Source organism: Neovison vison, chromosome 1, assembly GCF_020171115.1.
Source record: "Neovison vison isolate M4711 chromosome 1, ASM_NN_V1, whole genome shotgun sequence".
Lineage (NCBI taxonomy): Eukaryota > Metazoa > Chordata > Mammalia > Carnivora > Mustelidae > Neogale > Neogale vison.
In genome coordinates, this window is record NC_058091.1 from 101,103,614 (window position 1) to 101,116,989 (window position 13,376).

The 13,376-nt window shown below is 36.5% G+C and overlaps 1 protein-coding gene across 1 annotated transcript in view; it reads left to right on the forward strand.

Moving 5' to 3' along the window:
• The window catches only part of HCRTR2 (hypocretin receptor 2), a 108,143-nt gene that overhangs the window by 63,898 nt on the left and 30,869 nt on the right, over nt 1-13,376 (forward strand). The window contains exon 2 of the mRNA XM_044237777.1: nt 6,065-6,243. Coding sequence (XP_044093712.1) covers nt 6,065-6,243 — 179 coding nt within the window. The remainder of the gene's footprint in view (nt 1-6,064; nt 6,244-13,376) is intronic.

The window sequence follows — 13,376 nt, forward strand, 5'->3', positions numbered from 1 at the left end:
GCCTGATAACCTTGGTGGATAGACTATTCTTGTCTGCATTTTTTTTCCCATTCAGTACTTATCGTGCTATTCCCCTCTGGCTTGGATAGTTTCTGCTGAAAATTCTTTGTTAGCTTTATGAGTTTTCTACTATAAGTTACCTCTTTTGAGTTTTTTCTTTATTACTCTATTTTGCCAATTTAGTTATAGTATATCTTAGATGGATCAGCTTTTATTGATTTTGATGGAAGTTCTCGGTGCCTTCTGGATCTGTATTTCTGTTCCTTTCCCAGATTTGGGGAATTTTCAGCTATTATTTCTTCAAATAAATTATCTTCCCCCTTTTCTCTCTCATTCATCTTCTGAGACTACTGTAATCTGAATGTTATTATATTTGATGGAGTCACCAAGTTCTCAAAGTCTATTCTCATTTTGCAAAAATCTTTTTTTTTCTCCTCCTTTTGTTCAGTTTGAGTACTTTCCATTACTCTATCTTCTAGGTCATTGATTCATTCTTCTACCTCTTCCAGCCTAGTGTTCATTCCACCAAGCATGTTTCTCATTTTGTTTATTGAGCCTTTTCTCTTTGCTATGTTATTTCTTTTCTGTGTTAAAGATCTCATTCATGTCTTCTACTCTTTTCTCAGGTCCATGGAGTATCCTTGTGATCATTACTTTATATTCTCTATCAGATATGTTACTTATATCTGTTTTTGCTTAGATCTCCTGTGGTGGCCTTGTCCTATTCTTTCTTTTGGAAGAACTTCCTCTGTCTTCCTCATTTTGTCTAAATCACTATGCCTTTTTCTATGTGTTAAGAAAGTCAGTTACACCTCCTATTCTTGAAGGTAATGGCCTTATGAAAAAGAGGTTGTGTAGTGCCTTGCTGTATAGTGTCCTATGTTCTCCAGGGCCTGTTGCTTCCAGGAGTGTCTCCACATGTGCTATGTATGCTCTGTTATTTTGCCCTTGTTGCTTTGTCCTTCAGGTCAGTCATCACCAGAGGCTTTCATTGCCCATTGTAGGCAGTGTTTGGTCCCTGGCTGGAATGTAACATATTTTAACTAGGTGTGGTCTGGTCTGTTTATGAAATAAGTTCTGTCACTGTTGCTTCAAGAAGTGAGACTCCAAAACCTCTACATTGGGAAACACAGTGTGAGCAAGGGATTGGGTCACTTTTTCTGGGGGTGGGTGAGGCACTGTGCTGAGACTGAGAAGAGCATGATTGAGAGGGGCAGCTCCACTGGAGTTTGATGTGGGTCTTGATATTTCCCACAGGTAGCCATGGACTTATGCTAAGGGATGGGGAGGCAAATGGCATTGTCCAATTCCTTTGTTCCTGGAAGAGTCTCTTCTTGAATGCTGCCTCTTTGGAACATGCTCTGAGATGAATGAATAATCTCCCCACTGTGTGCCCCAAGTATACTTCAGATTTCTGTTTCCATGCTTTATGGCTTCAGGCTATTTGCCCTTCCTTTCCTCTAAGAGCAGCCCCAGTGTCCTTTTCTCTAAGAGCAGCCCCAGTGTCTGGGGCTCTGTTCCGGTAAAGCCCACTGAATATAAAATTCCAGGCTTTAAGCTCTGCTGTTTGGAAGAACTCACAAAATCCAGCTCCTCTTGCTTTCCAACATAATTGCTATGGAGATTTGTTTTCCCTATGTACTCCCTTGTGTGCTAGTCTCTCTCTAGCTCTTCTTTCTTACGTAATAGGTTTGCAACTGTGGCTGCCTCCCCACCACACTGACCATGATCTCTTTCTCTCACAAATTTCATCTCTGCATTTCCTACTCTCTTTTTGTGGCCTCTTCTCTACCTTTAATTGTGGAGTTAGTTCTCCAGGCTTCAAGTCAATTTCTGGGGTATCTAGGATGATTTGATAGTTATCTAGTTGTATTTTTGGGATGAGGTGAGCCTAGGGTCCTCCTATTCCACTGCCCTCTTCCAACCGCTATCTTCTTCTTTTTTTTTTTTTAATTTTAGCCATTCTAACAGGTATGAGATGATATCTCATTGTGTTTTTTATTTGTATTTCCCTTTTTCTTAATTTTATTTGTGTGTGTGTGTGTGTTTGTGTGTGTGTGTGTTCCAAAATTCATTGTTTATGCACCACACCCAGTACTCCATGCAATACGTGTCCTCCTTAACACCCAACACCAGGCTCACCTCTCCACCTACCTCCTACCCCCCAAAACCCTCAGTTTGTTTCTCAGAGTCCACAGTCTCTCATGGTTTGTCTCCCCTTCTGATTTTCCCCAACTTACTTCTCCTCCCCATCTCCCAATGTCCTCCATGTTATTCCTTATGCTCCATAAGTAAGTGAAACCATATGATGATTGACTCTTTCTGCTTGACTTATTTCACTCAGCATAATCTCTTCCAATCAGTCCCATCTGTGATGATACAAAAGTTGGGTATTCATCCTTTCTCATGGAGGCATAATACTCCATTGTATATATGGACCATATCTTCTTTATCTATCCGTCAGTTGAAGGGCGTCCTGGTTCTTTCCATGGTTTGGCGACTGTAGCCATTGCTACTATGAACATTGGGTTATAGATAACCCTTCTTTTCACTACATCTGTATCTTTGGGGTAAATACTCAGTAGTGCAATTGCAATAGGGTAGCTCTGTTTTCAATTTCTTAAGGAATCTCCACACTGTTTTCCAAAGTGGCTGCACCAACTTGCATTCCTACCAACAGTGTAAGAGGGTTCCCCTTTCTCCACATCCTCTCCAACACTTGTTGTTTAATGTCTTGTTAATTTTGGCCATTCTAACTGGTATAAGGTGGTATCTCAATATGGTTTTGATTTGAATCACCCTGATGGCTAATGATGATGAACATCTTTTCATGTGTCTGTTAGCCATTTGTATGTATTCTTTGGAGAAGTGTCTGTTCATGTCTCCTGCCCATTTTTTTGACATGATTATCTGTTTTGTGTATGTTGAATTTGAGGAATTCTTCACAGATCTTGGATATCAGCCTGTATTTCCTTGACAATTAGTGATGTTGAGCATATTTTCACATGTCTGTTGGCCATCTGTATATCTTCTTTGGAAAAATGACTATTCAGGGCCTCTGCCTATTTTTAAATCAGATTGTGTGTTGTTTTGGGGTTGAGTTATATAAGTTCTTTATATATTTTGAATATTAACCCCTTATTAGATGTAACAGATGGAAGGAGTAAATCATTGAAATAAAAGGCAGAGCCTAACAAATTCACTCAATGATACTGTAATAGTAATATAACAAGACAGATGGTATAGCCACATTTGATGTATAAACTTGACAAATCACTAAGTGGTATACCTAAAAATAATGTAACATTGTGTGTCAACTATACTAAAAAAAAAAAAAAGATATATTAGGATGGCATAGTACAATGGATAAGATTTAAATCTAAGCTCTAGCACTTATAAACTATTTGTCCTTAGGTAGTTTCCTTAATCTCTCTAGCCTCAGTTTCACAACTGTTAAGCAGGAATACTAATAGCAATCACTTAAAATGTAATGAGAATTTAACTATTTAATAATTCATACTGTTTAGAACAGGGCATGACACATAGTAAATAGTAAATAGTATAATAGTATATTAAATAGTAAATAGTATAGAAATGTTTCCTAAAAATATACTTTTTTCATATTGGCTAGTCATAATGCATTAACACTGTCTTTCCATCATTGTCTCTATTCCAAAATATGGGGAACTGAGAATCAATCTAGAACTGCTTGTATTTTTTAAGTCTTATTTTCTTTCCTAAATCCAAAATTGTATCATTTGGACCATTTGTTGACTAAATATCAGTGGTGCAATGCTTATATTAATTTTCTCATAATAAGCCATGGTAATGTGTTAGTCAACTGCTAGTATGCCTGTATGTATGTGTGTGTCTTCAAGTGCTTCTGGGAAGTAAATCTTTCATGAGTATCACTTTCAAATAATAAAGACTATGGTTTATCCTAACAAAGTTCATCTGAGTTTTTGGGTACTAATGTACTGGAATTAGAGAAAGATGTGAAGTTTTCAAAATTAAATCCTCAGGAATTCAGAGATTTTATTAAGTTAGCATCTATTGGTGATGATAATTTCAGTTTCTTCAGCTTATGAAACTTTTATAAAGTGGACATAATTGTCAAAAAGAAATCTACTTAGTGACATAAATTTAACAAAATGTGCTTTTATTTCTCCACTCTGTAAGGTTGCTAATCACTGCATCATTTGGGTGCATAGGTGACAGCTCTGACAGGTTGATGTACCTGAGGAAAATTCACAGTTACTGACAGTGAAGCAACCCATCAATAGATGTGGGTAGCAGTGTTTACACCTATATAATTCTTGAGGCAGTGATTATGTAACCTTTGGATACACCACACAGAGAATTGAGGAACTAGATGTTCTTTCCATAAAGAGCAACTGAATAAGATAGAAGAGCTTTTATAAATGAGGATAAACTGAGAGACAACGAAGAAGACTTGACTCTGAAAGTATTTAAAAATTTGTCTGTTTGAGGTGATGTTTAGAGGTCTTCAAGAGTAATAGAGAGGAAAGAGGACTGAGTCTCTAGAGTTTATGTGTGCTTTGGTCTAACTAGTTCACCACCCCCCAACAAAAATATAACCCTTACTTGGTGCTTAATCCCAGTTGTAACTGTAGTTCTGTGCTTTATGAGCCAATTGTCCCTAGCCAAGCTCCACAAATTCCCTGTGTCTCAAATACTGCATGTATAAAATGATGGTAACAATATCTTCCCTTAGGATTATCAAGATTAAATGACCTATGGATATGAACCATATAGACCAGTGTTTGCCAATAATAGGAGCTGAAAAATTGTTGGCTTTTATCTTTTAAACCTCTTTATCAATTAAAAGTTCCAAATGCAGAGTTTGGGACAGATGGGGTAAACGTCGTGGTTGAGGCAAATATTGCAGTTCATTGAAAATAGCTGGCTCCTAATTCATCTCACTTCAGTAAATATTTCTTATGTCTCTACTACAAGCTGAGCACTGAGGGAATAGAAAAAAGCATCAAAGATCGTTCTTAAACTTCTGGGAATCACAATTCAAAATCAAGTAGAAATGAATGCAGTATTATGATCCATTGAGAAATGTCTTGTAAGGTAAATGAACTGAGGTTAAGCACGGATTCAACATTCACACAGACTGACTGATTCAATGAAAACACTATAGTCTTACATCATCTTCCTTTTTCAACAGTTATTTGTGCTCTTTACAGGATCAGTACCTATTTTCTTTGTATAGTTACTGTCTTGGTCTATTTGGGCTGCTATAACAGAATACCATAAGCTAGGTGGCTCTTAAGCCACATAAATTTAATTCTTACAATTCTGGAATCTGAGAAGTCCAAGATCAAGGATGTGGCAGATTCAGTGTCTGGTGAGGGTCAACAGTTTTTTTTCACTTTGTCCTCAAGAGGTGGGAGAATCAGAGGATCTCTCTGAAGTCCCTTTTATAAGGACACTAATCCCATTCTTTTTATTTTATTTTATTTTATTTTATTTTATTTTATTTATTTGACAGAGAGAGAGAGATCACAAGTAGGCAGAGAGGCAGGCAGAGAGCGGTGTGGGTGGGGGGAAGCAGAATCTCTGCTGAGCAGAGCAGAGAGCCTGATGTGGGGCTTGATTCCAGGCCCCTGAGATCATGACCTGAGCTGAAGGCAGAGGCTTAACCCACTGAGCCACTCAGGCGCCCCACTAATCCCATTCTTTTTTTTTTTTTAAAGATTTTATTTATTTATTTGACAGAGATCACAAGTAGGCAGAGAGGCAGGCAGAGAGAGAGGGGAGGAAGCAGGCTCCCTGCGGAGAAGAGAGCCCAATGCGGGGCTCGATCCCAGGACCTGGGATCATGACCTGAGCCAAGGCAGAGGCCTTAACCCACTGAGCCACCCAGGCGCCCCCACTAATCCCATTCTTGAGGGCTCTACCATGATGATCTATTCAGCTCCAAAAACACACCTCTTAATACCATCATACTGGGTGTTAGGATTTCAACATATGAATTTTGTGAGGATATGAATATTTAGTCCTTAATAGTAACTATTCTTTCCTCCCCCCAAATTAGTTTGTGTTGCAGTGTGGAAGAACCACCACATGAGGACGGTAACCAACTACTTTATAGTCAACCTTTCTCTGGCTGATGTGCTCGTGACAATTACCTGCCTCCCGGCCACACTGGTGGTAGACATCACTGAGACCTGGTTCTTTGGACAGTCCCTCTGTAAAGTTATTCCATATTTACAGGTAATTGTTTTTCACACTTCTTTTGATCCAAACACAGAAGTTACTGAAAAAGTATTTTCTATTAAATATTGAAAAGCATTTTCACTTGTAATCATCTTTTAGGTTAACTAGTGAGCTAAGAGACAAATATACTTGCTTACAGAATTAGCAAAGTTGAGAAAAGTAATACTTGATATTTTAGGGTAAATAAGTTAAGTTCTGGGTAAAAAAAATAAAGCAACAGAATCGTCAAGTCATTAGATGCTGAACAACCCTTTTATTTCTTTGATGTCTAATTTTTCCATTGTAAAATGAGGAAATTAAACAAATTAATGATTGAGGCTCTTATTCAAATAAGCAAGTTCTGTCTATTTTTATAAGTGGTTTTGTTTCACACTGAGAGATTAAAGCTATGTGATCAAAGCAAATATAGTAAACAGATGGTTTACTGTTTAGTGTTGGTCCTGAATCATACTACCAGGTTTGGAAGCTCTGTTCTGCTTTATTGAATGTATGCCATCGAGACAAATACATAAGTTCTTTGTGATTCAATTATTAGAGAAGGATAATAATGAATCATATCATAAAAAAATTGAGAACAAATACTTTCAGAGAATAATTTTGTGATGGATATTCTGGTAGTTCTAAAAATTTTTGAAAGTGAAATGTTTTCAAACTAGTGAGCACAGTCACATCCCTCAAAGAGATGGATTCTCTTTAGCAACTGGACAGTGAATGAGATTGTGCCATTCTCTGCTTGTCTTCTTGTAACCATCCTCCACCCCTCCTTCCCTACTCCATCCAGTTCCCAGATGGTGATCACAGTATTTGGAAGGGATGAAAATATGCTGCCAATAATGAAAAATTGGTGCAGGTAGAACAATTGGACATGTCAACAGCAACAACAACAACAACAAACCTTACAGACCTTACATTCTTCACAAAAATTAACTCAGAATGGATTGTAGACCTGAGTATAAATTGTAAAACTATAAAACCCCTATAAGATAACAAAGAAGAAAACCTAGATGATTTCAGTTATATTGATGATTTTTAGACATGATACCAAAGGCATGTACCTTGAAAGAAATAATTGATAAGCCAACTTCACTGAAATTAAAAACTTCTACTCTGTGAAAGACAAGAGAATGGGAAGACAGAGACCCAGAAAAAAATATTTTCAAAGGATACATATAATAATGGACTGACATCCAAAACATACAAAGAACACTTAAAACTCAACAATAAGGAAACAAATAACCCAATTTTAAAAAATGGCCCTTAAGACCTTAAAATAACTTTATCAAATAAGATATACAGATGGCAAAGAAGCATATGAAAAGATGTTCCTCATCATACCTCATCAGCAAAATGCAAATTAAAACAACAAAGAAATACCACTATATACCGATTAGAATGGCCAGATTCTAGAACTCTGACAACACCAAAAGCTGGTGAGAATGTGGAGCACTAGGAGCTCTCATTTATTGCTATGGTACAGCCACTTTGATACACACTCTGGGAGTTTCCTATAAAACTATACATACTCTCTTCATATGATCCAACGGTTGCATTCCTTGGTATTAACCCAAAGGAGTTGAAAACTTACATCTACACAAAAACTTGCATACAAATGTTTATAGCAGTTTTATTCACAATCACCAAAACTTGGATGCAACCAAGATGTCCTTCAGTAGTAGAATGGATAAATTAAGTGTTGTACATCCAGACATACAGGTAGAATATTATTCAGCACTAAAATGAACTGTCCAGCCATGAAAAGACATGTGGGTACTCAAATGCATAATACTAAGTAAAAGAAGCTGAATCTGAGAAGGCTATATGTTATATGATTTCAATAATATGACATTCTAGAAAAGACAAAACTAGAGAGAGTAAAAAGATAAATGGTTGGCAGAGATGAGCACAGAAAATTGTGATATGATAGTGTAATTGTGGGTACCTGTCATTATACATTTTTCTAAATGCATAGAATGTACACCACTAAGAGTGAGCCAAAATATAAACTATGGGCTTCTTGTGATGATGGTGTGTCCGTGTTGGTTCATCAGTTGTAACAGATGTACCACTCTGGTAGAGGGATGTTGATAATGGGACAGATAGGGAACATATAGTAAATCTCTGTACCTTCCCCTCAATTTTGCTGTGATATTAAATGTACCCCCAAAATAAAGTTTTAATTAAAAACAAAAGTTGGAGGAAACATAAATAGCCATTGCTGGAAATTATGTTGATTAAGCTTTTGGATCTGAAATGGGTTTTTTTTTTTTTTTTTTGCCTCAAGGTTGTTGTTTTTTTTAATTTTTAAAAGTTTTTTTTTTTTTATTTTTTATAATTTTTTATTTTTTATTAACATATAATGTATTATTAGCCCCAGGGGCACAGGTCTGTGAATCGCCAGGTTTACACACTCCATAGCACTTACCATAGCACATACCTTCCCCAGTGTCCATAACCCAACCACTCTCTCCCTACCCCCCTCTCCCCAGCAACCCTCAGTTTGTTTTGTGAGATTAAGAGTCTCTTATGATTTCTCTCCCTCCAGATCCCATGTTGTTTCATTTATGCATTTGGATCTGAAGTGTTTTGAAGAGATCTTTAGCTTAATAGTTTTTCAATAACCTCATAAGGAAAAGTGGTAATCTTTTAGATAAGTTTAGACATCATTGACAGAAGAGCAAGTGTAAAATGCCATGGACATTGTAAGCTTTATTGCAAACATTAGCTAGAAAGTTAGTTTGTGTCAATCAGATGAAAACCATGAATGTGTTACAAAAATAAAATTCAGTAACTTTTTCTGTTTTGAGATAAGTAATACATTGAGCAACAGAGAAAAGTATCCTTATTTTTAAAAAATAAGTAACAAATTAGTCTTAAGTTTTGCATAGAGACATAGGAGACATTACAAATAGACCAGAATTCTAATATTTTACCATCTCTTGGTTTTAATAACCACCCAGGGGAAAATTTGAGGGATCCTCTTAAGTTTCTAGATACCTGCTGTTGTCCGGACTCTCCTACTGGCTGAGCGAGAATACTTTATGCTCTCTCTACAAACTAGAAGATTCCCCAATGAACAGTGGGGTGATGAGGGAGGAGTGGATCTTCCTGTAGTAAGTACAATCCTGCTCTATAAAACTATACATACTCTCTTCATATGATCCAACTGTACATAATAACTTCTTATAGACCAGGTATTCCAGACTCCTCTGTGAACAGTCAAGGACAGTCTAGATGTAGTGTGTATCCAGTGAGTGATGCAGGACATGGGTCCCTCTTAAAATTATTGATAGTACTATTTCATTTAGCACAACTTATTAACAAGTCCTACAGTGATGAAATATCTTCTTTTCCTGAGAGATTTTGTTAGCTTCTCTATAGATAGTGTCCTGTCTAGTCAAGACCTCAACTGAATCTCTCCTCCATAGGCCAAGGAAAACTACAGAGTAACCACAAGATGTAAGTCAAGTGAAAAAGACTAGATCCATTCATTACCTCATTCAGCATTACTTCTCGATGAAAAATTATATATGCACAAAAAACTGGATGCCCTAGTTAAACTAGTATCTTCAAATTATCTCAACATTTATTGCCCATTTTCCATAGAATTTCCCCAAATGGAATGAATAGTATCAATGGACAATAAGCTGTTCATTCGAATTTGAATAGTTGTTTTCCCCTAGTTGTGATATTCTGAAACTGATGTTTCGGTTTCATATCAGTCCCTGATATGAAATTTATGTCCCACTGAATGTTTAAAAACATATCACAAAAGTGTTTATCCAGCCAGATTTTAAGGTTATTCAGTTATGTTTGATATTCTTAGGACATGTATTAATTTTCTGACTTATATGTCCTTTTTCTTCTAAATACAATATAAAGAAACCTTTAGGTTTATGACTGATATATAATAACACTTCTCAAAATGCTCAAAAATCTTAAAAATCTCACAAATGTAATAAAGCTTTGCTGAATAATTCAAACGACGCTTTTGTATCTTTAGTAACTCCGTAAATCTAAGACTATTAACTGGGCTATGTATCAAATAACTAACATACATTTCTTAGAAAATTAAGACATGTTTCATTTTTCTTCTCACACTTATGGGAGCAGTTGGCTACTTTTTTAGAGTGACTTTCTTTTTTTTTCAACTGCAGAAGAAGCTCTGTATAGGCAATGTCAGGAAAAGAAGAACCAAAGGCCACCTGAGACGGAGATGGTGGGTGACAGGTGGTGGAACAGGGCTCCTTCACTCTCAGTAACACTTACCCACCTTCCAGTCTATCAGGCCCTCTATCCAGATTTATGATATAACAAAATTTGTTTCTTTTCCTTTTTTCTTTCTTCCTCTCTCTCTCTCTCTCTTTTTCTTTAGTTTTAAAAATTTTTAATGTCATCTCTATACCCAATGTGGGGCTCAAACTCATAACCCAGAGATCAAGAGTCTCATGCTATACCGACTGAGTCAGCCAGGTGTCCCTGAATTTCCATTTCTACTTGCCATAGATCTTTGAGGTCTTTTGTCATAGCTATATGCTAGCATAAAACAGACTCATCATTTACTGGAACAAGTCTCCAGCATTCCCCTGACCACAGGGTGCCCATAGTATGGGTAAAAGGTCAAGCGCCTATAGCAGACATTCACATCATCTTAGCCCACCTAATTTATAACATTCATACTCTAGACTGGATTCATCCTCAGATGATTTGGTACCCGGTTGATTTAACCTAATATCAAATTCTAAGTGAAAAAGGTACACAGAAGTACATTCCCAGGAGTGAAAGACGTAAGAAACTCATTTGTAATCACTCGGGATAAGATGCAGCTTTATATACCCTCTCAAGAAAATGTCATTAATTGGATGTTAGTATGTATTATGCACCAACAAATACAGTAGTCAAACAGTGAATATTAAATCATCAGTTGCCAAGGGTCCATTCAATGGATCCTACTGTTAGATTAACAGCATATTCTCTCTTGTAACAGATGACTATTCCTTGGTTGACTGGATGGCAGTCTTTCCAGTGAACGATTTTTAAATTAATTATTACTATTTAATAGTAAAGGAAAATACTAGAAATTATTTTTTAACTTGAGCCATGCTATTTCTATCCCATTCACTTATGTTGACTAGAATTCATGAATGATAAATCACTAAGCTTTATTGAGCATTTTACCCTTCTGATAGCTAAATTGGATAAGTATAGCCCTGGCCCAGAAATTAGGAAAGGTCAGCTGTGCAGATCTAAAGTACCACGGGTTCTATTCCCAAGTTACCAATAGTATTGGGGCCCCTGGGTGCTTGGCATATTTACAAGGAAAAAAATGCAAGGAAAAAAAAAGTGTTTGGTTTGAGAAGGACACTTAAATTAGCTCTACCGTGGACCAAATAATTCTCAGGAGTCATCAACCAATCTAAACTTTCTCTGATAGAGTTCAGCCTTTAAAGTTACATTTAAAATGCAATTAAACCTTCAATAATGTAGTCTAGTTTAGGCTTTTACTTATAATTTCTGTGATTTTTTTTCCTCACTAAAAAGCAGCCTGTTCCAATTAAAAGCTAGACTGCTAAGCTTGAGAATGGAAGAGAAAACTAATAGTATAATCACCATAATCATTGCCATAATCTTAATAAGTAATAACTACCACTTACAAAGCATTTATGGGACAGACCAGGGCTAGGCATTTCACATATCATCTGACTTTCCCTGTAATTCCACGGTTGGGCACTATTATCATCCAGTTTTACAGATGAGAAAACTATAGTATAGAGAGGCTAAGGAACTTGGCCAAGATCATATATTTATCAAGTGAGATTGGATTCATACTCAGGAAACCTGGTTCCAGAATTGATTTCAACTATACTGCCTTTTCCAGAAAGAATAAAAGAATCAGAGTAACAAGAACTGTATCCAGTAAGTTTCACTCACTTAACACAAAAAATAGCAACACATGTGCTTTTGGTTTACAACTGTAAAATGGGTGGGGTGCCTCGGTAGCTCAGTCGGTTAAGTGCCCAACTTGTGATTTCTGTTCAGGTCATGATCTCATGAGTTATGAGATTGAGCCCCATGTCAGGCTCTGGGCTCAGCAGGGAGTCTGCTTGAAATTCTCTCCCTCTGCCTCCTGCCTGTTGCACACACATGTGTGCTCCTTCTCTCTCTCTCAAATAAATAAATAAATCTTAAAAAAAAAAAAAAAACCAAAACAGTAAAATGGGTAATCCAACAATGCACAACTCGATGGTGGGAGATGTAAAACAAATTGGCCATCCTGACTATATCCATGACTATTAGCCAACTAATTAGCTGACTATTAGACTTTTCTCCTGTACTGCCCAGGCTCTTAGATCCTTTTCAGTCATATGCACTGAAAGTCATATGCACTGAAAGTCAAGGTCACAAAGAAGGTCCTGAGGTAAGAAATAAAGATGGCTTACCTTCCACACAGGGTGGGATCAATACAACTAGAATATAACCAGAAATATGAGAAAGAGGACCAGACCACATTTATTACTTTAGATTGAGGCTTATAATTATTCCTTAAGTAAAAGAAAAAAAAAAAAAAAAAAAACAACTAAGCCCATCAAACATTGTGCAGGTAGGTATGGAGACAAGGTTGTGAAAATAAACAAAAACAGTAGCAGTCTTTCCTGCCACAGAGCTTTGTTCCAATAGAGAAGACAGACAATAAATTAATTAAATGAAAATAACTGTACTATATCACATAATACCTATTGTAAATACTGAGAAGAAAAGAAAAGAGAATGAGGTTTCTTTTTAGAGATGGGATTTTGAGGGTGATACTGGAATCAGTGGTTCATTCATTAAGGAGTACATATTACATATATTTATATCAACTGATCATGTGGGTATAGGCATGCTTAACATGTTGTCTTCACTATTTCCTTAAAGCTCCAAGTTAAAGTACCACTTATGAAGGCGTTAATTATGGAAATCTGGACTAGATGAACCTATTTGAGTTTTAGAGGAGAGTTGTTTACACCAACAATAAGCAAACTCTGGTGAGGAGATCCGTAGAGAATTTGCTTCTAACATAATACTTGCCTGTGGGTACAACATGCTGGAAATGAACCAATGTACAATTAACATTTGTTATTTGAAAATATAGA